At 38.5% G+C, this 27846-nt stretch overlaps 2 protein-coding genes and 1 pseudogene across 8 annotated transcripts; 2 read left to right on the forward strand and 1 right to left on the reverse strand.

The window, feature by feature from the left end:
- The first annotated feature begins 877 nt into the window (after positions 1 to 877).
- ECB2 (Tetratricopeptide repeat (TPR)-like superfamily protein) lies at positions 878 to 4460 on the forward strand. Its single transcript, XM_077355563.1, has one exon. It carries the CDS (start codon positions 1166 to 1168, stop codon positions 3788 to 3790), a length of 2625 nt encoding a protein of 874 aa, XP_077211678.1. The 5' UTR covers positions 878 to 1165; the 3' UTR covers positions 3791 to 4460.
- Positions 4461 to 4829: 369 nt separating this feature from the next.
- Positions 4830 to 11884, forward strand: LOC143846946 (pentatricopeptide repeat-containing protein At3g22690 pseudogene; annotated as a pseudogene). 2 transcript variants are annotated; one of them, XR_013234885.1, is made up of 2 exons: positions 4830 to 8186; positions 8271 to 11884. The product of XR_013234885.1 is annotated as a pentatricopeptide repeat-containing protein At3g22690 pseudogene, transcript variant X1 (transcript). The 2 variants fall into 2 exon arrangements; XR_013234886.1 differs by having other exon boundaries at positions 11101 to 11875.
- LOC143846945 (protein argonaute PNH1-like) lies at positions 8924 to 27688 on the reverse strand. Of its 5 annotated transcripts, none has more exons than XM_077355565.1 (24): positions 27493 to 27688; positions 26681 to 26769; positions 23803 to 24235; positions 23462 to 23670; positions 22831 to 22980; positions 22616 to 22749; positions 22391 to 22500; positions 21958 to 22064; positions 18320 to 18458; positions 18116 to 18232; positions 17667 to 17774; positions 17452 to 17523; positions 17198 to 17320; positions 16862 to 17021; positions 16601 to 16722; positions 16214 to 16351; positions 15979 to 16121; positions 14041 to 14103; positions 13561 to 13624; positions 13203 to 13338; positions 13039 to 13112; positions 9980 to 10074; positions 9868 to 9899; positions 8924 to 9247 (listed from the first exon to the last, which is right to left on the reverse strand). In XM_077355565.1, exons 3-24 carry the CDS (start codon positions 24166 to 24168, stop codon positions 9102 to 9104), a joined length of 2808 nt encoding a protein of 935 aa, XP_077211680.1. In that variant the 5' UTR covers positions 24169 to 24235; positions 26681 to 26769; positions 27493 to 27688; the 3' UTR covers positions 8924 to 9101. The 5 variants fall into 5 exon arrangements, with proteins under 5 accessions (XP_077211680.1, XP_077211679.1, XP_077211682.1 ...); XM_077355564.1 differs by lacking the exon at positions 27493 to 27688 and adding an exon at positions 27255 to 27412; XM_077355567.1 differs by lacking the exons at positions 26681 to 26769; positions 27493 to 27688 and adding an exon at positions 26326 to 26442.
- Positions 27689 to 27846: the final 158 nt, after the last annotated feature.

The raw sequence follows: 27846 nt of genomic DNA on the forward strand, positions 1-27846 counted from the left end.
TGAACAAGGTGGGCCCACTCTATTTTTTTTTAAAATACGCGCACTTATATGATCCCAACTTTCCCCCAAAATCATCTCCATGCGATGATCCTAACACTCCGATCTGTAGAGATTTCTATATGGTATAGTTTATCTACAAATTAGAGGGTTAGGATTATCCAATGGAGATGATATTTGGGTAAAAAACTAGAAACATTGGGGCCGAACAACGGAATGGTTTGGATCTTCGAACAAGGGAGGCTTCATTGTATTTTTCAAAATCTATGCTCACCTACAAACGGACATAATACACAATGGGGCCCATCTACTATATGGCACTAAATAGATCATATAACCCATATTCTCTAAAAAATCACCGGGGCCACTTTGTTGAAAGATGCAAACCGTTCATCTGTTGAGCCTCAATGCAAATAGGTTGTGTCCACCTTCTTCAAAGATCTAAACTATGGTTGTAACTTGGGTCGGGGTTGGGGTCAACCCTTTCCGACCTGATGAACCCTTTTTTTCCAGCCCAAATCCGACCTGATTCGATTTCCAACCCAGCCCAACCTGAGGAACCCCTTTTTCCAACCTGAACCCGACCCGACCTGAGTTTTTAAGCTTTAAAAAAAAAAAAAATCATAAAAAATGTCGGGTTTCGCTCGGGCCGGGTTGCCCCAACCCTCAACCAAACCCGAGTTGCACCCAATCTAAACCATCCATTGTTGGGCCCCACTAAGGATTCGTGTTCAAAGATGAGAGAGAGGTGTAGGTGGGTCCTACCTTATTCAAAAATCTAAACAATTAGTTGTTGGTTGAATTTAATCCCTTTTGAGGGATGAAGGGATGAATTTAGTCCTTACAATTTTGTCAGGTAATCTAACATTGCTGTAGGAAACTCAAGTCGTGAGTAAAGAAAGGATCTAATCCCGACAAGATGAAGCTTAGTTCTCCACTAGATTTGTTTCTTAAATTGTATCCATAAACTAGATAAGTCGCCCAACAAATCGGATTTTTCCACTGCAATGCTTTAAAATCCCGAATCTTCTTTTTAATCAACACGACCAAACCCAACGTACTGAGTTAAAAAAAAACAAACTATGATCTGAAATTTTGCTTAAAAGATAAACCCAATCAAAACCCCCACACAGAAAGACCAAAGCAATGCTCTCTTTCTCTTCCAGAAATGGCGGTTTCTGCAAACAACCCTCCGAATCCTCCTCTAAATGGCCTTCTTCGTCCTCTTCCCTCACAACCCAAAAGACCCAAATCCCTCAATTTCTCTCCCAAACCACAAAGTCTCCAAACCTCCCTAAAAAAGATTCAACAAATATCTGCTCTCAACACAAGCTCCATAAACTCCACAAATTTGAATTCAGATATATGCGAGCTCTGCATCCATGGGAACTTAGACCAAGCTCTTAGCCACTTATATTCCATGAAAGACACCCAAATTCCCATTGATGAACAAACCTACATTTCCTTACTAAAGCTCTGTGAATGGAAGCGTGCGGTACGTGAAGGTGCACGTGTCTACGCTCACATCTCTTCTTCTTTGACCCCTTTGAGTTTACGCTTGGGTAATGCACTCTTAAGCATGTTTGTTCGGTTTGGTAATCTGTTCGATGCGTGGTTTGTGTTTGGTAAAATGAAAGAGAGGGATATTTTTTCATGGAATGTTATGGTGGGTGGTTATGCGAAAGCGGGGTTTTTCGATGAAGCCTTGAATTTGTACCATCAGATGTTGTGGGTAGGAATTAGGCCTGATTTGTACACTTTTCCTTGTGTTCTGAGGACTTGCGGTGGTGTTCCGGATTTGATTAGGGGTAGAGAGGTTCATGTTCATGTTGTTAGATTTGGGTTTGAGTCAGAAGTTGATGTAATTAATGCTTTGATCACAATGTATGTGAAATGTGGTGATGTTTGTAGTGCACGCCGGCTGTTTGATAGAATGTCTAAGAAAGATAGAATTTCGTGGAACGCAATGATTTCGGGTTATTTTGAGAATGGGGAGTGTTTGGAGGGATTGAGATTGTTTTTTACAATGCGTGTTCTTTCCATCGAACCGGATTTGATGACGATGACAAGTGTGATCTCGGCTTCCAAGTTGATGAGTGATAGGAGATTAGGGAGGGAAATTCAGGGTTATGTGATTAGAATGGGGTTTGGCATTGATGTTTCGGTTAATAATGCGCTGATTCAAATGTATATTAGTGGTGGGAATTTGGAGGAAGCGGAGAAGGTTTTCTTCAGGATGAAGTCTAAGGATGTGGCATCATGGACGACAATGATATCGGGTTATGAGAAGAATGGGTTTTCTTCCAAAGCTGTGGAAGCTTATGAACAGATGAAGTTAGCGGGTGTAATGCCTGATGGAATTACGGTCGCCAGTGTTTTGTCTGCCTATACTTGTTTGGGACTTCTAGATAGAGGTATCAAGCTACATGAGTTTGCGAGTAGGAGAAGGCTTATCTTGTACCCTATAGTTGGAAACATGTTCATCCACATGTATTCTAAATCCAAACGCATTGATAAGGCTTTGGAAGTCTTCAATCGAATGCCTGAGAAGAATGTTATATCTTGGACTTCGATTATATTAGGCTCTCAGATCAACCAAAGGAGCTTTGAGGCTTTGAATTTCTTTCGGCTAATGCAATTTGATCTAAAACCCAACTCTGTTACCTTGATTGCTGCCCTCTCAGCTTGTGCCAGCATAGGAGCTCTGATGTGTGGAAAAGAGATCCATGCCCATGCACTAAGGAGAGGATTGGGATTTGAGGGTTTTGTACCTAATGCACTTCTATACATGTATGTCAATTGTGGGAGGATGGAACATGTGCACACACAGTTTAGCATGCATGAGGCCAAGGATGTGGCATCGTGGAATATAGTTCTAACTGGCTGTGCAAGGCGAGGACATGGAGATCTTGCAGTTGAACTGTTCAATAAAATGAGAGAGGTAGGGGTGAGTCCGGATGAGATTACGTTTATTGCACTCCTGTGTGCTTGTAGTAGGTCTGGGATGGTGAGTGAAGGCTGGGAGTATTTTAATAATATGAGTGAAGAGTACTTTGTAACGCCAAATCTGAAACATTACACCTGCATGGTGGATCTAATGGGTCGTGCTGGGCAGTTGGAAGAAGCACATGATTTCATAAAGAAGATGCCCAAGGAGCCAGATGCTGCCGTTTGGGGAGCTTTGTTAAATGCATGCCGTATCCATCGGCAGGTTGAGCTTGGACAAATTGCAGCTCAATTTATCTTCGAATTAGACTCGGAAAGTGTTGGGTATTATGTTCTTTTGTGTAATTTGTATGCTGATGATGGTAGGTGGGATGAAGTGGCGAGAGTGAGAAGGTTGATCAGGGAGAGGGGTCTAACTGTCGATCCCGGTTTCAGTTGGGTGGAGGTCAAGGGAAATGTTCATGCTTTTCTCAGTGGAGATGAGTCACATCCACAGATAAAGGAGATTTATGCAGTTTTGAATAATTTATATGAGAGAATGACAGTGCTTGGTTTTGATAAGCCAGAAACCAGTTACATGGATGAGATTGAGGTGTCAAAGTTGGAAATCTTTTGTGGGCACAGTGAAAGGTTGGCTATTGCTTTTGGGCTCATCAATACGACACCTGGGATGCCTATCCGGGTAACAAAAAACTTGTATATGTGCAGTATCTGCCATAATATTGCTAAGTTCATCTCTAAGGTTGTTCGGCGAGAGATAACGGTCAGGGACAGTGAACAATTCCACCATTTTAAAGATGGGACTTGCTCTTGCGGGGATGAGGGATATTGGGGGAGATACAAATAGGACTGACAGAGTGAAACTTTCTTGCCAAAACATTCTCAAATTCCTCGCATCCTCTCTTGCTGCCAAATCAAGGGAAAGATCCACTTTGAAGGGGTCCAAACAGTGAAAATGGAGGAGTCACACACCTTGGCTTCAGAGCAAGATAAAAATTACCACTGATCTACTCTTTACTCTTTATTGCTGAAGGCCATGGTTCAAGTGTTCTGGGTCTAGCATCATAGGTTTCAGTCTCCTTACCGCCCCTTACACCAAATTCAATTCAAAATGTGACATAAAAAGATGGCTCGTAGAGTATTTCAAGATGTTGTACAAGTATGATTAATACAAAGCTTAAAGAAAAGATGCATACAACTGTACCTGAAATTTTGGAGAATTGATTAACATGCACAAGAGATGTCTTATATTCCTTCTCAATTCAATGATACCACAATGTACTGTTGTGCCACTAAGCCTAGAGTTCAGTCTAGTCTGTTGGGGCTTCAGGTCATCACAGAAATTCTACTAAAATCAACATTGATATCATACAAAGGTGACGAAATTGTTCCCCTCTCCTGATATGTATCTCTCTGTACAAATGCCAATTGGGTTTATCTCAAATGTGAAGTTGGTCTTGAACTTGTTTTAGTAGATAAAGAAACTATTAATAAAAAGTTTGTTTATAGAGTTTTTATTATCATCTTATAGCAATTTTTTTTGAGAGAGAGAGAGAGTTAGTGAGAGAGGCTCGAACTATTGACCTCAGGATTACTCGGAAGCTATGAGACCTACGCGCTAGCCAACTGCTCGGTGTTGAGAGAGTTATTGAGCTTTTATTATTATCTTATAACAAATCTGATAACCCAGTGTTGAAAAACTCCCCAAGTAAATCAAGGACTCGCCCGAGTTGACTCGGTTTTGGCCTTTCTGAATCAATGAAAAACACCTTGAATTCACTTGATTAAATAAAAAACTCACTACATCGATCATTAACTCACCAGATCCGACAAGGTTTTACCTTGGGCAAGTTTTTGTTCTGGGGATTAGAGGCCTCCTCGACGCCTTCATCCACTGGAAAGTCTCTCACACATGGAGGAAAGCCAATGAAGCTGCTGATTACTTGTCTAAGACCGATTGCTCATGTAAAGGGATGGATATTAGTTTGGCAGCCATTCCTCCTAATCTCTTAGATAATGTGTCTAATGATTCCAATGGAGACCTTCATACTCGATTGTAATTCTTTTTTTTTTTTGAAATAGCACTCGATTGTAATTCTTATTCCTTTAAAATTCTGGAAAGGGGGTCTTGCCTAACCCCAGTTTGCCCACTAAAAAAAATGTTCTTGTTCTGAGTTAGATTTTTCAAACACTGCCTTGAGGCCCGGGACCATGACCTCCAATGACCATCCACCCTAACAAATAAGTATCACTGTCTTGAACCAGTTCAAACAAGTTATACTTCTTTCAGTTATTTTAACTGAATTTTTACTAAACTTTGAAACCATGGACATCCTCCCCCCTGCTCTTACTCTTCTTCCTTCACATCTCTCTGCTTCAGAGAAGAGCCCAAATTCCAGAACAAACTTTAACCTGAAACTCAACCACCCTCTCCTCTCCCGCTTGGAGCAATGCACCAACATGGTCCAACTCCGACAAATTCATGCTCAGATTATAACCACAGGCCTCATCCATGAGACCTTTGCCGCAAGCAGAATCATTGCTTTCTGTGCCTTCTCCCTGCATGGGGATCTCAACTATGCTCTGACTCTCTTCAACCAAATGCACAATCCCAATCTCTTCATATGGAATGCCATGATCAGAGCCTTCTCTAGAAGCAATCACCCTGAAAAATCCATACACTTCTATGTCGATATGTTGCAATTCGGTTGCACTCCAGACAGTTATACATTTCCCTTCCTGCTGAAATCGTGTTCACATCTTTCTGCTTTCTCAGAAGGGCAACAGATCCATGCCCATGTTCTAAAAACGGGGTTCGGTTCTGATTCTTTTGTTTCGAACTCATTGATTCATATGTACGCTGAGTTTGGTTGGATTGAATTCGCAGCGTTAGTTTTTGATAAAATGCCCGAGGGAGAAAAAAATGAAGTTTCTTTGGCATCCATGATTGCTGGATTTGTCAGTAAAGATCGTCCAAAAGAGGCATTAGCTATGTTTCTAGCTAGGGATTGGAAGAAGATGAATTTTGACCAGGTCACATTGGCAACTGTTCTTTCGGCTTGTGGGCGACTCGGGGATTTGGAGCTGGGGAAGGATATTCACTGTTACATTATAGAAGAGGGGATTGAAATGGGCCTAATTCTTTGTAATTCACTGATGACTATGTACACCAAGTGTGGGTGCATGGAACTTGCCCGCACACTGTTTGCCAGCATGCCTGAGAGGGACTTAACATCTTGGAATATTTTGATTTCAGGGTACTCCGAGAACGGATGTTTCCGAGAAAGTTTAGAGCTCCTCTCTGAGATGAAGTCGAGGAATGTAAGAGTAAACGAAGCCACCTTTTTTAGCTTAATTTCAGCTTGTGAGCAGCTAGATTTCGGCCTGGTCATTCATAATCATGTGAGAGAGATGTCTTTCGAATCCAACGTCTCAATCTGTAACGCACTTGTTGATATGTATTCCAGGATTGGAAGTCCTGAAAGGGGGAGAAACCTCTTTGACAATATGCCTATAAGAGATATTGTCACTTGGAACTCTATGATTGCAGGCTATGCCCGGTCTGGATCGATGGACACTGCTCGAATTCTTTTTCACCAGATGCCTGAAAAGGATAATTTCTCTTGGAGCACCATGATTCTGGGTTATGTCAGGCAGGGTCAACCAGATGAAGCAATGAAATTCTACAAGTGGCTTTTGGTTGAAGGTATAAAACTTGATAAGATTACCATAATTAGTGTCCTTTCTGCGCTTTCTCATCTGGGTGCACTAAAGGAAGGAACATCAGTTCATCTCTACTTAGAGAAGATAAAAATGCAGATTGATACAACTCTGGGTACTGCTCTGATTGACATGTATGCGAAATGCGGGTGTTTGGAGAAGGCCATTGAAGTTTTTGAAGGGCTATTGGAGTGTGATGTGTTTGCATGGACTGCACTGATTTCAGGTTTGGCCATGCATGGGCGTGGGAAAGAGGCTCTTAATGTCTTCAAACAAATGCAAAGTGTAGGGGGGGAATCCATCAAACCCAATTCAATTACCTTTCTAAGTGTTCTATCTGCGTGTGCTCACACTGGATTGGTTGAGGATGGGCAGCGAGTCTACTATAGTATGTTGTCAGATTACGGTATTGAGCCCGAGATGGAGCACAAAGGATGCATGGTTGATCTTCTTGGCCGTGCCGGAATGTTAGAAGAAGCAGTAGAATTTATAGAGCGCTTGGGGTCGGAAGTTGATGTTTGTATCTGGGGTGCTCTACTGGGTGCCTGTAGAATCCATGGAAATGTGGAATTGGGTGAATTTGCTACTAGGAAGATACTTGAATTGGAGCCTATGCACCATGGAGCATATGTTCTTATGTCAAACATTTATGTCGAGGCAAAGCAAATAAAGGACGCAGGGAGGCTGAGGAAGAAGATGAAGGATGAGGAGATCTTGAAGGAAGTTGGCCGGAGTTGGATAGAAGTGAATGGAATCCGGTATGAATTTACCGCTGGGGACATATTCTAGTGATGATCATGGAGAAATGGCTACTTCTAAGTTCTAACAGTGTGACATCTATGTTAGTATCATATGTAACTTGTTGATCAATTTCAACTCAGGCGAGTTGACTGGGCTTGGGGGTAACAATTCCGCGCCAAACTTATAGAAGAAAATGTCCTGATTCATTCATCATTCCGTTTGCTGATTATATGTAAAAGTCATGATTTCTTCTGTCAACCCAGCCGAGTTGAACTCAAAAATTGGAAGACTGATTTTATTAACCAACAGGACCAAGTTCGGGTAAAGTGTATAATACTATCTTGATGGTCAATCACAAAGAAAAAATAGTACAAGAGGGGGGCATGCCGCCTAACCTCCAAACCCAAAGATATACAATCAACTTACTATCGATCTCGATGTTTCATGTAATTTAAACACATGTTATACGTGTGGGTCTTTTGTGAACTAGTAGGTTAGGAAAGTGTGGCGGGTTTATCATGAATAAGATAAGTCAGCAGTTGTTGAGTCTTTTTTATGGATTTATGGAGATAATGTATGGAAGGATATGGCTTAGAAAGGTTGATACCACATCTCCTCACTCATACCTCTATATTCCATACGTTTAAAAAAATTCCATGGCTTCCAAAGGTGACCTGAAAGTTGAAGGGCAGGTACCAAAGGGGTCTGAGGCTTTTGATGGAAAGGAGGACCACTCAAAAATATCTTTTTACTAATCAGATAGACCACTACAACTCTCACATGTATCCTTCTCAACCTTATTCTTCCTTCCCCTCTGCACCCAGCAGTCTCTATTTGCTTTGTTCAGTTTTATGTATTTGGTGCAGACAAAGGGCGGAAATGGGTCGATTACCCTCACTAGGGCATTTTTCGGCGTTAAAAATACACTTGTTGGGCCCGTATAGTGCCACATTTTGGGACAGTTGATTTCACCAGTGACTACAACATGTCCGGCCAAATTCTGCTGAGAGCACCTTGATCGGATGATTTACACCCATCATCCATAAGGCCAACATGTCTAGCCATTAATTATTCATTTTACTTTCACATGTTTTAGTGCAATTATAAATGCACTTTGATCACCTTAATCCCGTAAGGGCGCCCTAGCCGCTGATTTTTGCAAGGGCACCCTTTAGTTTAGCATTTCTCTTTATTTATAAGCTATTTAATAGTTAAAGCAGACTTTACAGTTATAAGGTCTTAAATAACCTAAGGGTTTCTTGTTATATAAAATATAGATTATTACAGGTTAGTTTCTCTGTATCTATTAAATACTATATAGATGTTAAATTCTTAAATGCTATTAAATATCTAAAATTAGTCTTAAAAGCATGCACTTTTTGAATCAATGTGTCATTTTCTACCCAAATTAAACAAGAAGAAGCCCAGTTTTCAATCACCTGTCTTCATCCCTAGTCGAGAACCAAAGAAGTTGGTAAGGTTACTAACCTAATGGGGGTTTTCACCACGGGGCCTGAGATTTCAACCAATGCAAGTTTACCAGGAAAATAAATCCTCACAGTATTTGCAACAAAGAAATGGTATGAGAAACTACACATAAGAGCTATGTCAAGACACACTTCCCCAAAAATTGTAACACACCCTCTCTCTACAACATAGAATACAGCATTCATGTACACAATTTCCTTTTTGTTCTTTTAACAGTAAAACATGACTTTCTTCACCTTCTCCTTCAATGCAGGTAGTTGTCGTATGCTTTGAGATAACGAGTTATCTGAAACTTCTGGCTCCATATAGAATCGGGCTCGATATGCAGCTAAATGAGCATAATAAGCAGGTGGCACTGCTCAAGAGTGAAATAAAACCAAATCAACAACAGTAAAAAAAAGCCTACAGTGAAAGTTTAGCATCATGGAAATGCATACATGATATCGGCATTCCCCTGTTTTAATAATGATACTTATCACTTCATTAAGCACTTCTCATTGGCTGTTCATAGTTTTTTGGGCAATTAGGAAGGTGTAAGCAGAAGATATGGATGCCATTATTAAAACAGCTGAGTGCAAATATCACTTCCCTTATTATCGATAATATACACATGTAATAAAACAGCTGAGTGCAAATATCACTTCCCTTGTTATCGATAATATATACATGTATAGGGAGTGATAAACGTAGCCCCACTTTTAAGTAAGAATAATGGTACTTACCTAAATCATTTCCCTATACATGTATACATTTCCCTATACGGCGCTGTCGTATCATTTCCCTATAGTATACATTTTACATAATGGTCTGAGTTGATGATTTGAATTGCCCAATCTTATGTTTTGGCAAGTTTTGAAATTCGTTTTTAAAATCAGTTCCAACTTAATACACAGACCCAACTAAACCAAATCAACTCAGCCAGGTCCCAGGTTGATCAGGAAACTATTTGACCACTCATGAAAATTAGATACATACCTACAGAAACAGACCGTGTGCACCGAGCATACCTGCAACCATAAATCAACCTTATTTAAAGAACAAACACTTTAAACACAAGCAGCCAGGAATTTTGAATGAAAGAACTTACGTGTAACATAGATTGTTTGTCAAAGACTGCATCTCATCAGCAGTGAACTTATTTTCGTCCCATAGAACATGATAATGAGCTGGTCGACTGGTGCCCTGGCAGATATGGCCGGAGGCCAAATCCAACATAAATGCATGCAGATAATCAGTTTACGTCTTTTTCTTTTAAACTGAAGACTACTCAAGTCTTCTTATTTTCATTCTGGTCAGCAAAGGAAACCATTGTTTTTCATTCATCCAGAATGCAAACATAATAACTAAATGCTTGTCCTACTATGTTTGTCAGTGTTGGTGTGGTACCATTATATGGGTCCAGTTCATGTGTCCAATACAGATGTAATGTAAGCATGTTCTTTCATTGATTTACAATTTTAATATGACATACTGTAATGCCAGGGAATTACGGAACATTTTCTGACAGGTTCATCATTTCTCATTCTTCATTTTATCAGTTTCTTGTTTTGCCATCATCAATCTTTGTCACTTAATTCTAACAAGTTACACAAGATTAGTCTTAGTTTACCCTTCAATTTTACAAAACCTGGAAATCAGCTGGAAATCATTGCACTATTCACTTCACTCAAGTGTACTTTTGATTTTGTTCGTTTCCCATGGATTTTCCAACTCTTCTCAGACAATTTTGATGCAAAAGATATGATTCTATTTGTCAACAAGATGTAGAGATTTTCTTGTCATCAATCAAATTAAGATTGGCAACCATCTCATGGTAGACCAGCTTACGGTACTTCAGAAACAGGTGGTCTATTTGTCAACAAGGTGGAGAGATTATATTTGTCACCAATCAAATTAAGATTGGCAACCATCTCCTGTAGACCTGCTTAAGATACTTCACAAACAGATGGTCAAGATGACGACCACATAACTCCATCAGTTGATAGTTCACAGTTTTGTTACACCATAATTTCATTAGGAAAGAAAAAGCTACTACAGTTCATCTAAACATGAGCCCTATCGCTTGCTATCTTGGCAGTTTATGTCACAAGTGTATATTAACTGGGAGTTAACCTGGCAAAGAACCTGGTGGAGAGACATCTAGAAGAGTTGCAGTGATGAAGGAATTGCTCCATTTTTTATGAACTCTTCTAAATCATCCATTTGCAGGAAACTGAATGGATGGCTAAGATGACCTGATCACTGTGACCAGAGGTATGCCACATCCAGGAGTTGCCTGCTAGTTCAACAGTCCTAATCACCAATTAACAGAACATTGCTGCCACGTGTACATTGGATATGAGAGCAGCAAGACAAGGTAAACTGTTCTAAAGTCTTTGTTCAATTAAAGAACCAAAGTTCCCTATTCATTCTACTTCAAGCAGTGGGGTAGAGGTTTTTGTTGTTTGGTGTATGGCCCGCACCATTTGTTTCCCTACTCTAAAGTGGGATGGCCCTTGATGTGAAACTGTTGTGATGGCATACAGTCCACACCACGTGTTTCCTCACTCTAAAATGGGATGGCCCTTGATGTGAAACTGTTTGATGCAGTTATAAAACTACAGAAAAAAAGTACAGTTTGAAAAATGGGAGAAAAAAGAAGGGTTAAAAAAACACTAGTGTTGTGTTGTGTGGTTTCTAGGTTTGGTTTTCTTGGGGCTAAAAACCAAAGGGTATGGAACTCTCTTCTTGAGGACAAATTCGATATTTTTCAGTGCCTTTTTTAATCCTCTTGATGTATGGAGATTGTATGAGGATTTGGTTTCTCCAAATTTGAAGATTGGAATTTCTCCAAATTTGAAGATTGGAAGGCACAATTGTGGTGAGAGATAGGGCTTGTTGGTCTAAGAAGGCATGCCATGTATTCCTCAAATTTCTTGTATTTCCTCAAGTTTTTTTAAGGAACAATTTATTGATAGAAATTTCTTGAACTTAGTCAAATTTTAGGCAAATATTTGAGAGACTTGTATTACCCATTATTTTTTTTTTGAAAAATGACAGAAATATATTGATTATTCATACGAAAATTACTTGTAGAAGGGACAAGGAGTCCCCCATGAGTTACATCGTATGAACGCCTTGAAGAAGAACTCGAAGGCCCTAGAAGAAAGAACCAAAAATATATGTGCTATATCATCCCCTTCACATTCATCATCTCCTAACCAAATTCCGAGTTCTACATCCTAGCTGTAAGATCAACTTCCAAAACTTCTTCTATCCTCCAAAAGCTTTTTCGAAACATCCAAAAAGCGAAGCCACCAAAAAGAGTACTTCACGAACTGGAAAGCCAGACATAAAAACTCGCCTTGATCACGAGCATTTCCTCAGGTCCCTCGTAAGAAGGCCAATCTGGAATTCCAATTCCTCTTCTCTGGAAAAAAGGACAGAAGCGAACTCCGGGGTAGGAACCTCTTCCATTGGGTCCGACAGGCTAGCAATCAGCTCCTCTGTCTTCGTAATACAAATGATTTGCTAAGCTTTCCATTCTAAACGATGCGATTTTCTTTCATTTTCCAAACAACCTTTAAAATAAGGAAGTTTGTACACCGGTATGCAGATATCCTTAACATTGTGAGTTCCTGTTAGTGGAAAGAGTTCTTCCACATTGTTTCTATAGTCCTCCCTGAACTGCTTCCATTGTCTTTTAATGATTCCCTTGACCGATTCAGCTAGGGTGGGTGCTTCCACATTGTATTACCCATTATAATTACTGAAGATATTCCTCCGATACGCCCTGTCATTTTTCTCTCTTCCTTCGAGGCTTTTCCACGTAAATCTTTGGTGTTATCATGTGATTGATCTCTTGGCGTTTGGTTAATTGTCTCACATAGACTTCCTCTATTATGTATTATTATTATTGTTGTTGCTTCAATAATATTATCACTTGGTGTTTGCACATTTTGATACTTGAGTGTTAGTTGGTTCTTTAACTAACACAGAATTGCTTCATAAATTTTAACCGAACAGTTTTCCAGTATGATGAAGCAACAAGTCGGACGTTTTCATGGGCCATTTTGATATCAACAGAGAAGCATTAATAAAGTCATTCATTACTCGTTCCAATTCATGACAAATCTAATAAATGTTTAAAATATATCCACACCATACCTGGATTCCTGCATGACTGCAAAGGAAAAAGTCAAACTCTGTAGGGTGACAGATCTTAGAATCCACCACAGTACCTACAACATCAAGTATTGAAATTTAAAACAAGTTTTCATGACCATAACAATTACAGCCGAGTCAGTAAGGGACAAAATAAGACAATTTACCAGGCAAAATATTTCCACTCTTATCAGTGCTACTTCTATCCTTGTGGTTGTTAGCAAACAGTCTTGTGTGATGACGCTTCTGGACTACCACAAAGGTCACAGGGGGCTGGTAATTTGGCTCTAATGATGCGCAAGCCTGGAAAATCAGATGATAAGTAACCTAATATAAATATAATGAGCTTTATAGCACATGCAAATTGGATACACTAACCTAACAAAATGCATATAATTCATCCATAAAGTTAATCATAGAAAGCAGGTAAGTTGACTTAAGATAGATAACCCATGAAATCACCTAATAAGTAATGTAGTGCAACTATATTCAGGTTAAGCTCATGCAAATTGGACATTGACTAACCTTACGAATGGCATCTAATTCAAATAGTAAGACTTGATAAAACTGCCCTTCACTGACACCATCCCTACAAAAAGAATGATACATAAATATGAGAAAAAGGATTTAGGCCCTGTTTGTATTGCAGAAATTTTTTGGAACAGTTTGAACATGAAAAACTTTTCCAAAATTTCTTTCCATTGTTTAATTACAAAATGAAAAAAGTAACATGGACCACATCAGTTCAAGTTATAAGGGGAATTCAAATTGTTATGATATCCCTCTAAATAAGCCATAACTATATCATTTCCCTGTAAATAGCGGGGATGAAAAAAGTTTCCTAGGAAAAATTTTCCACAGGAAATATTTTTCCTGCAATCCAAACAGTGACTTTTTTGTAACTGGACCCAATAGACTTAACAAACAAGCTACACGCTGCAACCCCCAAAAGAAAACAAAAAAACAGATGAGTACCATTATGAAAAAGTAACTAGATTACAACACCTGTAAAAGATAATTCTCAGTGGCTTTTGTCCAGTTGCCTTCCTAAAAGATATTAAAAGCTCCCTGCAGTAGTAGAGATTTGACAGAACACAAATAAGTATAATTTTCACTAATACTAAATAGTAAAATAAGAAACTAAATTGCGGTTTGTAATTATTTTTCCAAAATACAAGAAGCACACCTTTCATCTTGATTAGCAGATCTCTAACAACTAAAGATAATGCAGTAAAATAAGGGCATCCAAAATTGGAGGTCCCGTGGATTTATAGAAGGTATTAAATTGAGAAACTTAAACATTGATCGTTATCTAGTTCAGCAGTAAAGAAAGGAAAAAATCAATGTTAAAAGAGAAACGGAACAGCAGGCTACAACTAAAATAATCATTAATGGATTTCAAGTGTTGATGAAGATGCCCTGCAATTTTCAAAAATCCTAATAGGCAAAAAATACATACATATATATTGCACAATCCTAATTGGCACCGTGCAGAGGAGCACATTCCATCATGCACATTGCATCAGAAGTTTTGGTTGCTTGAATGGTGCCTCCTCTAACCAATCAGGAGTAGCTGCAGTTAAAGCATGACTCCCTACAATGCAATGTTCAGAAGTTTTGCATCCAAATTGGATATTACAGAGACCTGGACAAGTAAAAATGGCCAAGCATTCGGACTACATTGGCCAACTCCTACAATAAAAAACTTGGTTTAAGAAAATGGTAAAATTAAGTAGATACAATTGAAAAAAAAAATTAAGGGGAAAAGGAAGTTGTCCTGTGAGGACCAACCCAAATTATAACCTCCAGTCCACAATAAATTTGTATAGTAAATTGTAGTTTAGTCACCCACTGAGCCCCTTACTGGTTGTTCATGGTGCACAAATTTGAGAAAATAAGACAATCGTAAGTTCCTAACCATCCAAGTGTGATCTAAGAACATATGGTCTAAAGAAATTTCAGTCCATTCATAGCGAGGTTCAACAGATGGGTGACCTGGATCATCTGATCAATATGGCACATGCTGGTTTGTGATGGCCAGGATATAGGTTGAGTATAGGAACTGGTGATGGGCAGGATGTAAGTTGTGCCATCTTGAGTGAAAATAAATCTTCAAGGGTTTGGCCATGAGAAAAGAGGAAGCGAAGGAGAGAAATAAGAAGAAAAAAAAGAGAAAGAAAAGGAATAAGCTTGAAGTGAAGGAATAATATATTAATATGTTTGGTGTATGGGCAAGTTGCATCAGTGAGGGTATGAGTGTCAGAATCCGACACGGGTATTGAGTGTCAGACTATACAAACCTCAAAAATATAGATTCGTGGATTCGCTACAATATTTTAAATTATTAAATTGTAATTTTTTTAGATGACAATAAGGTCATGACTTATGACACATATTATATTGAGAATTTTAATAGGTTAAGTAAATATAATGTTCCATTTTCTTATGCAAAACCTACCATTAGGATTGATAAAATTCAAAGCATGTTATAATTATAAAGTTGTGGTAGTAGTATTTAGGGGAAAAAAAGATAAAAGAGATCTACAAGTCACTCAGAGAATCCTAAAGTAATGGAATCCAACATGTGTGACAGAGCTACTTCGCTCATTCAGAAGAATCATTTATCTGCGCCTTGTACGTTACCTGTGTCTAGGTTACACAACCTAAATCAAATCAGATTCTACCATTTTGGTAGGTTCAATTTGTCCTTCCAAGTTAAACTTCACTTCAGTTGGCATAATAACTACAGAAAATGGAACGCAGGAAATGATAAATACTTGATCTGAAGATAAGGAGCATAGGATGGGCATTTCTATCAACTGTTCATAACTCCTCTCATAGACCCATACCTAGCACTAATCTCCTCAGAAGACACCATCGGTGTACCTGTACAAATGTATACATAAACCTGTCTTTCCGTGGAAGAGGGAAAAACAAACACACCTGATCATGCCTCCAGCGACTGTACCCCTCTGGGGATCATGCCAGGTCTTGAACAAGTCCTGAATAAGCTCCTGCCGATGTGCCTGAGCACATACCAATCCAGCATATTGTGTAACTTCAGGCCAATCTTGGGAAGCAACAACCTGTACCAGTTAAACATCAGCATGAGCTTCCGACTGGGTCATACCACTACTTCATGCATGATAACGTTGAAAAAATGGAACTTTATAATTACAGCAGCAATTGATGGGCTAGAGTCTTCTCCCGTCTCTGGATGAGTAACATCCGCCCCAAAAATTATGGTTGGTATGTCACTGACCAAAGGTATTTTCCAACTTAGGGCATCTAAAAGCACTGTATTTCTTCCTCCCATCTGTAACAAAATATAAAAACAAACAAGTACCAAATTAAGAAGGATAGAATGCAGGACAACAGTTCTCCCACATCTTTCTCTGGATAAAGATAGGCTGAAGAGTGGTTTTCCTCTTCCTTCTATCTATATCAAAGAATATAGTCTATATGGATGTGCGACTACAAAGAAAACACAAAAAGACAAGCCTATTAAAATGGCAGACGAGAAAGACGATAATGGAGAATCAAATCAGGGAAGTCAAGAACATACTTTCACATTGATTTTAAGTGACACATTTGCTAGGTACTGTTTGTTTATCCTAAAAACGTGTTTTGTTAGACAGCACTGTGATATCAACCCCAAATCAGTCTCACAAATTCGCTTGAGATCACCTGAACAGAAAGAGAACTGTTCAATACCAAAAGCAGCGTGTGCATATTTATACAATTAAAGGCAGGGATTTATGAGGCATTTGGTGCCATTAGTGAAGAACTGAATCCTACTGACATAAACTGGCAGAAAGCCACATACCATACAAAGAACCATTGTTGTCAGGAAGAATCGCTAAAAGTAACTCCAACTCTTTCCCTTTCAGTTTGTTGATCGCTGCATTATAGACATACTTCAATGCTTTCTCTACTTGATCAGGCCTTGCTGAGTAGATTGGAATTACAGGTTCACGGTTGAATTCCTACAAACAATATCAAGGACAAAAAAGTTAAGTTGTTTTGTTGAAGACAATCAAGTACAGTATGCCCAGAAGGTTATTCCATATGCAAACCGATTTCGAGATAACAACCACAATTTTACAGGATGAAGCACCTAAAAACCTGCCGAAGAATAAAGATTATTGGATCAGGAATTTACCATCCCAGAGATTTGACACATCTGTGCCAGCTCCTGACAAAAACCACGAGCAGTGTTTTCTTGAACGCTTCGTGAAAAGTTGATGCATGCCCAGTAGTTTACAGTGCTTCCATTTATCATTTTCTGTATTGAAGCAAACAATATTTTCTTTGAGGATATTAAAATTTTCTATGTTTTCCACTAAAATGTGGAAAAGAGGTCATACATTTCAAATGATTTGAAGAAGGGCTTTCAAAGTGAAGACATAAAATTACCTTGTTCATCATATTCCATTGACCAACCTGAGGCAGACAATCTTTTTCTTTCCCCGCATCATGGTATTTCAACTTTTGAAAACAGAAAACATAACATGCAATCAGCCTCCAACACTTGGTAAAAAAGAAAATAAAACATGTGAAAAAACAGGAAAAGAAAAAGAGAGAGAGAGACAAACGAATGCCATGCTTTAACCCGCTAACTTGAACATTACCCATGGTGCGGGAAGAACCCGGGCTTCAACGGATGTAAGCTTGTCACTAATATTGATCCCAAATTCCTTAGCATAAGGATCTTGGTCATATCCATTTCGGTGAACTGTCTAAAAAATGGAGAAAAGAAAAAGAGAAATGTGACGGGATGTTGTCTTGCTTTTGAACATTATCAACAAAGGGAATTTATTACACTTGTGAAAGACGTAAAAGAAATAATTTCATAATTTATGGCTAGTTTGGGTGTGTCATCTAATTGGATTCTTGCAATAACAAGATTACATAAAATTGATCTAAAATCCAGTTAGAAGGAACACCCATACTGGCCTCATATTTTTGAGATACTTCAAGTACTAAATAATTTAAATTATGAAATTACAACCCCAGATTTTATTACAACTGCGCAATTTCAAGAAGCGATTTCACATTGAAGGATTTTGATATTGAAGACCTGCAAAATGTCCATTTCTCTTTCCCTGGGTCTCTGGCAAGTAACTTTAAGCAGGGAAGTAATTTGCTTTTCATTCAATCTCATTGTATATCGCTGTCCCTCGACAATCTTGCAGGCCTGAAATATTAGAATTAAAAAGAACCTAAATTAGCAACAAACTAAACGATGGCATGTACAGTGAGTTATTACAGATTTTGAGCTCACCTCCATCGGCAAATAATTTGCCTTTTTTTGATTTCCGACTTGTAGGCAAGGAAGATGTGGGTGCTGAATGGTAAATCCGTACATCTCTTGAAAGTATTCAACAACGGATTTCATGTTCATTTGGTCGTCAACGGGAAAACTACAGAAGGAAAGAGCGAGAATTGGTAAAAGTAGCATCAAAGACTGGCATATGCTTGAAAGTGAAAAGTGAATTCATGAATTTTCTTATATACCGCAATGGTGTGAAGGAATAATATTTCACTAATTTATCTTGGATGCTTACATTAGCCATAACCTGTGCTTATATGAAGTAATTACGAATAAGAATGAGATGATAAAGATAAGCATGGAGGCAAGATGATCCTAATTTATTTTGCTTAGTTGCCTAATCTAATACTTCTAACACCCTAGGCCAATGGTCAAATCTTACTAGATCAGATCTATTCTAACATGCCCCCTCAAACGTATATGGATTGAACATTGACATACGTCAGAATGTCAGATTATAATAAAATATTCCCAATAAGAAATGTAACTAAAACTGCCAATTTGATGCATGCTATTAGAAGTTGATGACAATGTCTGTTGATGGTGGTGCACAGCGCCTATTGCCATATGTCCATTGATTATAGTGAATGCTGCTGATTGCTGAAGAGAATGTCGCTTGCAAGACGAGCAACGAAGAGGGGCTATCAAAAATCAATGGTCATAATAGACCATTACCATTGCCTTAATAGATGGGAAAGCCTCGATGTGCGAGTCTTGTTATGCCGATTTTGGATATGAGTCAATAAGTCATCATGAAAATGGGTTAGTATGGATCAGGCCTCGATGGGTAAAATAGGCCCCAATTGGCAAGTATACTCTTTCAGGCAGGCACTTCAAAGAAATGATGTGCCTCAACTAAATAGAATTGTTATTGCAAGCATACACCTTAAATGAGGCAACTCAATGGAAATATACCAAAGATACGAGACTATGGTTTGAAAAGGAAGTGAAAATTAAGAGAAAAGGAAAAATAAGGAAGGAAGCGACACCTCCCAGCATAGGACAATGATGCCAATTATCAACAATAGCACGAACTTTGAAAAAATTTGGACACTCTGTGGAGTTTCTTATTATTACTCTTAGTATGGTGTGGACTAGGGGTGGACATGGTTCGGTTCGGTTCGGTTCGGTTTTGGGGTATACCCAGAACCGAACCATATATAATCGGTTCCTTGAAATTGGAACCAGAACCGAACCATATATGTTTGGAACCGAACCGAACAAGAACCATACATAATCGGTTCGGTTCGGTTCTGGGTTTACCCAACCTTCACCAAATGTAGATATTTTTCCTAATCGTATTTATAATCGGTTCAGTCCTATTTATATATGAACTACAAAGACTAACATGCACGAATTTGGAATAATTAGGCACAAATTTGCACAAATTTGGGCAATGCAAAAATTATATATGACCTACAAACATGCACAAATTGGAATAATCAAGCACAAATTTGGGGGGTGAATTAAAATTTTAAAGGCAAAGCAACACGTTAAAGAGGGGTGAATTAAAAGGGGGTGGGGTGATTTTATCAAGCGATGAGGCATTGGGTTTTAAGGTGAGGGTCGGTTCTCGGTTCGGTTTTCGGTTCCGGGATCCCAAACCCAAAACCGAACCGAATTTCCATCGGTTCCAAGATATCGGAACCGGAACCGAACCATATAAATATGGAACCAAACCGAACCGAACCGAACCGAACCATATGTGCCGGTTCGGTTCGGTTCTTCGGTTCGAACCGGAACCATGTCCACCCCTAGTGTGGACATCAAAGTTGGGAGTGAATACTGGATACTTCACTTCGAACGAGAGGAAGGGGTGTGTGCAGGAAAACGAGGGATAAGCCCGTGGGTATAGCATACCAATATGTGTTACAATTATATTTGTATGAATTGCATATGAAATTTAGCGTATGTATTATGTATAAATATTTATATGAATTACACGTGAAATGTGGTTAAGTACTGAACTATCAAACATGCAAGACATGACACCGCATGTCAATGTGTTTGATGTCGTTAAACCATTGTGTAGTTTTTTTTCCTTATGTGATGATTTTTTTAGTGTGCGCGTGTATTAATAGTACTTCGTGAAGTTTCATCTTAAATGTTCATCACTTACAATTATTTTCATATGTTTCTATGACTTTACAGAATTTTCATCAAATTTCCATCCAAAACTGACATGTTTCCATCTCCTCATGACTGAAACACATACTGAAATCTAAAACCTTGGACTCTAATATAAATAATTTATTGGAGAACATAATGATAATTCTCGTCTAAATAATCACTTGTATTTCTTGACATTATAAAAGCAACAATACTAAGCCAAAGCGCCATTTGTCAGTGCCCCATTAGTGAGGCATAGCACACTTTTGAGCAACTAGGACCACCAATTGGTGGGCCCACAATGTATTGTCACCTCAAGAATCATATCGCTTAGACTAATATTTATTGGGCATTGTATCCTCGTGAATTTATTTTCATGTAGCTGCCTGCATAAACGGGGAAGTAAAAGTCTTTAAGATAGAGCCTTAATTGGCTTGATTTGCATAGGTCTTTGTTTTTGTTCATTAATTAATAGTCTAGAATTTTGTATCTAATCCATAACCATTTTTTTGAATGATAATCCACAAACAAAATTTCAGATCCTTCATCTTGTGTCTCCTACTTTGATCATTGGCATCTATGTAATTTGGTCATTCATCGTATCAATTTCACCCAGCACATGTTATGTTGCGATGCCATGACTGCCATGTCTAAGGTCGACAAAGATGTTCACATGCATGTTGAATAGCATAAATAACTCCAGTCCTCCATTTGTTATGAATTGGTTCTGACGAGATCAGAAGGTGTTTTAAAGTCCAAACCGACAAACAAGCGAGGCTTATGTTGCAAAATCAAATCTAATGAACCATAGCCTCTCAATGTCAGAAAAACATAAGCACCAAAATACTACCATGCATGCCAGATTAGAATAATATTTATTAAAAAACGCAACGGAACGTGACAAAAGATGGAGAGCCAATGGCCAAAGGCAGGAATTAGGCTAGAGAACTCATCAAATGCTAAAGCACGCCTGTAGCATTTCAAGAAGGAAATGCAAAAAAAAACCCAATAACCGAAGCTTAGCTAAAGCACTTCATCCAATACATTTAAAGCATGTGAAGCAATTATATCCAATAGAACAGAATTCAAAAGTCATACATATCCCTAATGTACACAAGCAGGTATCTTCACACCCAGTTTACAAATTACAGCAGAGATCAAAAGATTTTAAAAAAAAGAAAAGAACTAAAGATAAAAGCAGAGCATTATAATGTATACAGATATTTTTTGTAGTTAAATATAATTTGAGCCCATTGAGCAATCCAATGAATTACATCCATCGTACGGCAGGTTGGTGTTTTCATCAATGATATAGCATTGCTGACATCTGTTAAAAGACAGGCTATTTAAATAGTGAGAAAATATCAATAAATTGTTTAGAAAACTGGGCTGCAAAGTTTACTTCTTGTGTCCTGATAAAAAATTTAGGTAAAGCAAGTGAGACCAAAAGTAAACAATAATATACAGAAAATTTATCATACAATAGCTCCCGTGTAGGCTGTGATGTCAAGCCTGAAATACGGTATTTCCGCCGAACATTGCCTCTGTGAGTGACATCAACTTTGACACCTCTAAGAGCCTTCTTAACCTGCGCAACATCAATAAACACAATTGAAGTCTTCACTTGTAACTACAAAGATATTAAATAAAAATTTGATGCTTGTAATAGGCTTTAAGAGCAGTTAGTAGTAACAAAAAAAACGAAAAACCTGACTATTCGAACAAAGAAGAGTCTTTCCCAGATTTTATCAATGTACAAATAAATTTAAAAGAATAGAAAATTGGATTGCATAAAAAATGAATAAAAATTGCAGACTCATGAAAATAGCTCCCAATAGGCCAATAGTGTCCAGTAAAAGTGCTGGATTTAATGCCCACATTTTTTCTGCATCATAAAAATGGGTGGAGGCATACCTTAATACGATCAGCATCAGACAACGGCCTTGACAATACATCCTTGCTCAAAATTTGAGCTACAAAATCTATTACGGGGAGCGGCTCAATGAAAGCAATCGAGGACATGTCTGAAACGGAAGTATCCAAGTAAATGTGAAAACAGATTGCTGCAAAACACAATTTATGAAAAAATAAAAGAAAAAAAATTATATAAAGAAATAAGCTGCGTAGAAGACTTCCTACCAATATTAAGAGACAAGCCCATCTGAGTTGGTCTTATACTCTGATAGAAGCCACACCATGAATGTAACCCTTCACCGAGTCGCTGTGGTTTTCTAAAATCAGGGGAATAGAAGGATCTCCCGACTGATATATACCTAAAGGTTAAGTAGTGAGAATTATATCGTGTCCAGACGCAATAATAAATGTCACTGAAAAAAAAAAAACGAAGCACACACCTTTGACTCGACAGTTCTCTTAAGACAATATCTAGAACCTTAAGAGCTTCCTGAGGAGCATGAGCTTGCTTTCCAGCTAGGAACTGACGCAACTCATTGAGGTCAGCTCGAGCTACAAACTTGATTACCACCTTAAACTCTCTCGCTTTCCTGTTACGAGTATTTTCAATTTAGTACATGACTTTTAGGGGCCGTTTGGATATGCAGATTTTAGAATCCAGGTTTTTAGTTTGAAAACAGTGTAAAAGAGGGTTTTTGATAAAGCTGCTGTATGCTGTCTTGACAGCGTTTCTTGGATTTTAAGTGAGAAATTCAGGTTTTAAAAATCTCTCTTGCATCCTGACATTTCTAAAACCTGGAAATATGGGAGGATCCGCTACTCTCTTGCTGACGAAAAGAAGGGTGAGAAGTCAAAAACGGCGGCTGGTCGGCTTCTTCTCTTGTCTCTTAGCTACAATTTTGAAGAAATCCCGCATTCTAAAATCCGCGTATTCAAACGGCCCCTTAAGGATTAACCCTAAGATAATAAAATCTGATAAATGGGGAAACAATTCAAGACATGACTAAACCAAGAAAGTTCTTAACAAAAAAATCAAGTCAGTACAAGAAAAACAAAGAACAAAACACCGACTTTGCGACCTCCAATCCATCATCTTCGTCGACAAGCTTTATGTGAAACTCCTTTGAACTAAAAGGTAGCAGCCCGGCTGTGTAAAGGCTCTTTTTTCCATCATAAGCAGGAAGCTTCATACCCAAATCAGTTTCTCTATAATGCTTCACCAACTGGGCCATGATAGCTCTGTTGATGCTCCGGGAGAGCACTTCAGGTATGATCGTCACCTGCAGTTAAACCCAGACAAAATCTCTAATAGAGTGAGTATACTCAAAATCTTCATTCCGTATCGAAATAATCATATGTGGGTTCAATCTATTGTTCATCCCGTACAAAAAGGACAAAAGAATTGGACTTACATCATATTGGATCAAATCCTGGTCTGGTAATTCAGCCAGGAAATGATTGGCTTTAACAATGCATTTGGTACCTGCTTGGCCATAGCCAGGCCTTTGCTGAAATCCCAACCCTTTGCTGGAAACTGGAGGCCTAATAATATCCAGATCAACTGTTGCTTGTGGGAACATCTCCATTTGGAGGCCTTTTGCTCTCCCTCTCCCTCTCCCCCTTCTCCTTCCTATGCTCTTATTAACATCTTGCTGGGAAACTTCCACAGAGTTCTGAGATTTTTGGGATGAGGGTTTCTGCTGATTCATGGAGCTCTGCAGTGGTTTCTTTGAAACCACATGCTTCTCTTGGGGATCTTTCATCTGCCCTTGAGGCATTTCGGCAAAAAGAGGCCAAGCCAAGATATCTGTAAGCTTTTCTGTGTACTATCCAGCTTTATTTACCCTGCGAACGGGACGAAGTAGAAGAATGTCAGTGGACTTAAAGAAGATACAAAGACTTAATGCGTTATATTGTTGCATAGGAGTACTGGCACGCCAGTATTGCTATCTTTAACAGCACTATGAATTTATATCTCGTTGAATGACATTAATCACCAATCCATACCTACGCAGGAACAGGGTGAAGTAGCTAGAAACTGAAGAGGAAAGGGAGAGAAGGGGTGGGTTTTGGAGGCACCCTTTTGACATCTTTCACGTTCTTTCTGAGAAACCTAGAGAATATCATGTTTCTCAGAATAAAACAGGAAAGGCATGATGGGGGTAACGGCTGCTAAAGAACAAAACAAAAGAGCAAGAGAGTATCTAGTTTCGACAGTTTTATAGTGCTTAAAGCTATTCTTTCTGCAAATACTAAAAGCAAAACACCCAAGATGCAAACGAAAAGGAAATCTTGTTCACTAAACCCATGTGAATTTCATGGGTTTTCTGTTCTCCTGCGAATAAACGCTTTATTAAAACCACAGAGGAAGGCGCCAAAGGGAACAAATATTTAGAAATATAAACCCATGACTACACGCTTCGCTTTGTCGTCTAGAAAATGACCAATTTGTTTGAAAAATTAGGATAATTGCTGAACAAAAATATTATTTTAAAATTTGAAGTGTGGGTTTTAGTTTTTACCAGATGCCACAAGATCTCCGATTTGTCTTGTTAGACACCCTTTTATTATACAACATTATTATATGAGCATTACCTGACCCTGTTACAAATCCAACTACTTGTACATGAAACCAACTTCGGCACAAGAATTTTCTTAGAATATAATCAATATATGAGGGATGGAAAGCTGGCTAAAACATCAAAATAACTGAAGAAGAGAAATTGCCAAGAGGAATGATACTGAGTATTTAGATATAAATAAACTACACGATATACTAAAACAGAAATAGGTGTGTGAACTCTGTTCCACCCACTCCGTGTCCCACCTGGCCCACCTCTTGGGTGAGTTAAAGAACCATAGCAGCTTTCAGGCCAACAACCAACTAGGGCTGTAAACCAACACAGCATGTGACCGGACGAGTGGGTAGGAAGGTTTACAGCGCAAATTTCGGTGCATATCTATAGGTATAGAATACAGATCAGGTGCATATCTTTAGGTTTTATCACTTTCTAATGATAAATATGTCTTCTTGTATGTTTTCAACTTTTTGTTTTCTTTACCTTACCAAGTAAAGAAACCTTTTTGCCTTGTACGGGAAAACAAGAGACAAGATAGCACAATATTATCCCAATTACAGTGAACGACAGGCAGAAGAAGTAGCTAAAAAAACATTTTAGGGTTCCGAGCACCTAACAACGAGCTCTTTGTTGAGCGAGACTAATGACTGCATATCAGGTTAAAATACGCCAACAAGAAGACAAAAAAGAGGAGAAGGGATTAAAGCATCCGAAAAGTTCCACAAAACCTTGCACCGGAACATAGAAAGGAAAAAAAAAAAGCACCAAAATCTTTATAGAATAGATAATGCGTCCTTAATCCTTACCGTAGAAATAGAGTAAAATAATTTGTTACAATAATCATATACCCATCATTTTGTTACATGTTAGACAGCAATTCTCATCCCCACTACACCCTTCAATATCACTCGAAATCTTCTTTTTTTCCTCAAATGATTATCACTCGAAATCATCAGCTTAAGGGACTATAAAAAAAGACGTTTAATCATTTGTTTTCTTGCTTTTTCTCTTTTCTTTTGAGTTTTTTAGTATGCATTTGTCTCATTTTCAGGATTCTTTTATGTCTCATTTTACTATTTTTAACCACTCACAAAAGGGCGCGCCTGGTAAAATTCATCCTCTCCCAAAAGCAAAAGTTTCACGAAAACATGGTCACGTTTCAATCTTAAAATGCAAGAAAAATGTTAGGGCAGTGATAAATCCATCCCCTGGTATCTTAAATCGACCCCCACATCTCTCTCTCTCTCTCTCTCTCTCTCTCTCTCTCTCTCTCTCTATCTCAACATTGGCTGGAGGTCGATCTATCACTGCCCAAAATGATATTTCCACATCCAAAATGCTAAAAAAGGCACTGACCTTCTGCATCATAAGAAACCTCGCCAACCCTCGCAGCAGCCTAAAGAAGATTTATCCCAAAAGACTACAAAGAGAACAATATCCGTTATAAACACGCAAAGCGTGCAAAACCTCTCCTTCTCTATCCCTATCCCTTTCTCCATCTAACCTATCACGTGGAAGTAATAAATGCAATAGAAGAATATAGTAATTATCTCAACTGTACCAGATATGGGCGAGAGAAAAACGCCAAAGACTAAACAGCTATAGCAATCATGAGATAGAGAAGAAAAAAACAAAAAACGGATGTCTGAAAACGCCGAATACGGAAAACTAAAGTTATGAGAGGGGCCTGTGTCTGAAGTCTGAAACCTACCTTTTGCTCTACACGATTCATTGCCGCCTTGGCGCATTCAAAACCCTCCGTTGAAAAAACGAGTGCCTTCTTTCAATGCCTCACTAAACCTGCAACGCCGAGAAGGAAATCAAAGAAAATGTAAATAAAATATCAGCTTCTGCTCATCTGCAACTGCCTAATAATAGCAGAAAATTTAATAAAGTGATCTGGAGCTGAAATAGTTAAAATTTCACAAAATGCAGTGGCCTAATAATAGCAGAAAATATAATAAAGAGATCTGGAGCTGAAATCTCACGAAATGCATAAAATGGAATACTATTGCATAGATCTGTCATGAAAACAAACCAGTAACCGAGATTTCGAGCTAAAAACTGGATCAAAAGTAGAAGATGATCGAACTGAAAGAAAAATAGAAGAACAAATCCGTCGTGCCTCATAATATAAAAATCGGGAAATTTTACAGATCTGATTCGATATGGCCGCACAAAATCGTTTTAGAACGTGAAAAACAAAAAAGAACTTCAAAATTAAATGAGATTCGGAGCGGAAGGACAAAAAAACGAGTTTTGAAGAAGAAAATGCAGAAACGAACCTTCAAAGCTCGGAAACGAATGGCAATGGTTGATAAACTCCGAATCCTCGGAGAAAAGACAGCGGATAAGGAAATAAGAGTTTTGGAAACGAAGAGCTAACCAAAAGGAATATGCTCTCTCTCTCACGTTTCATTTTTTTTATTTTTATTCTATTCTATGCAGAAAAAACTATGGCTTTAAAAATAAAAGGAACTTGAGAGCGTGCATTGAGAAATCCATATCTTTTTCCAAACTTACAGTGGGAAAAAGTAAATAGAGATTCCACTACTCTGTCACACGAGCACTTTTAGAGAGGAATCTTGCCGGGATCTAACCGGAATGAACGCCGCCGGTGAGGAAAAGAAGCCGGAGGCGGGAGGATCGAGGTGGAAGCAGGAGGGAATGTCTCAGGGCTCGAAAGCAAATGAAGTCTGCTTTTGAAAAAGGGCATGGAGGCGGGCACCTCTCTCGAGGGTTTTATATGCGCCCTTGACGGCGACGTATTTTTTTCTTTTTTCATGATTATATGACAAGAATTTATATGATGGGTGGCCGTGAAAACACGTGAAGTCTAAAAATGTAGGTACGGCCCACTTTTTTTGACGATCCAAA

The sequence above is a fragment of the Tasmannia lanceolata genome, unplaced genomic scaffold (genome assembly GCF_043159265.1).
Source record: "Tasmannia lanceolata isolate RefF3 unplaced genomic scaffold, GAP_Taslan_0.1 ptg000015l, whole genome shotgun sequence".
Taxonomy (NCBI): Eukaryota; Viridiplantae; Streptophyta; class Magnoliopsida; order Canellales; family Winteraceae; genus Tasmannia; species Tasmannia lanceolata.

What these genes read in the sequence shown, in the direction of transcription:
- ECB2 (XM_077355563.1), top strand. Translation starts at nt 1,166, where the DNA reads ATGGCGGTTTCTGCAAACAACCCTCCGAATCCTCCTCTAAATGGCCTT.
- LOC143846945 (XM_077355565.1), bottom strand. Translation starts at nt 24,168, where the DNA reads ATGCCTCAAGGGCAGATGAAAGATCCCCAAGAGAAGCATGTGGTTTCA. An exon ending in AGGATTTGATCCAATATGAT is followed by an intron (nt 23,671 to 23,802) that starts GTAAGTCCAATT and finishes GTTTAACTGCAG; the next exon opens with GTGACGATCATACCTGAAGT. An exon ending in GGGTTCTTCCCGCACCATGG is followed by an intron (nt 17,524 to 17,666) that starts GTAATGTTCAAG and finishes TGTTTTCAAAAG; the next exon opens with TTGAAATACCATGATGCGGG.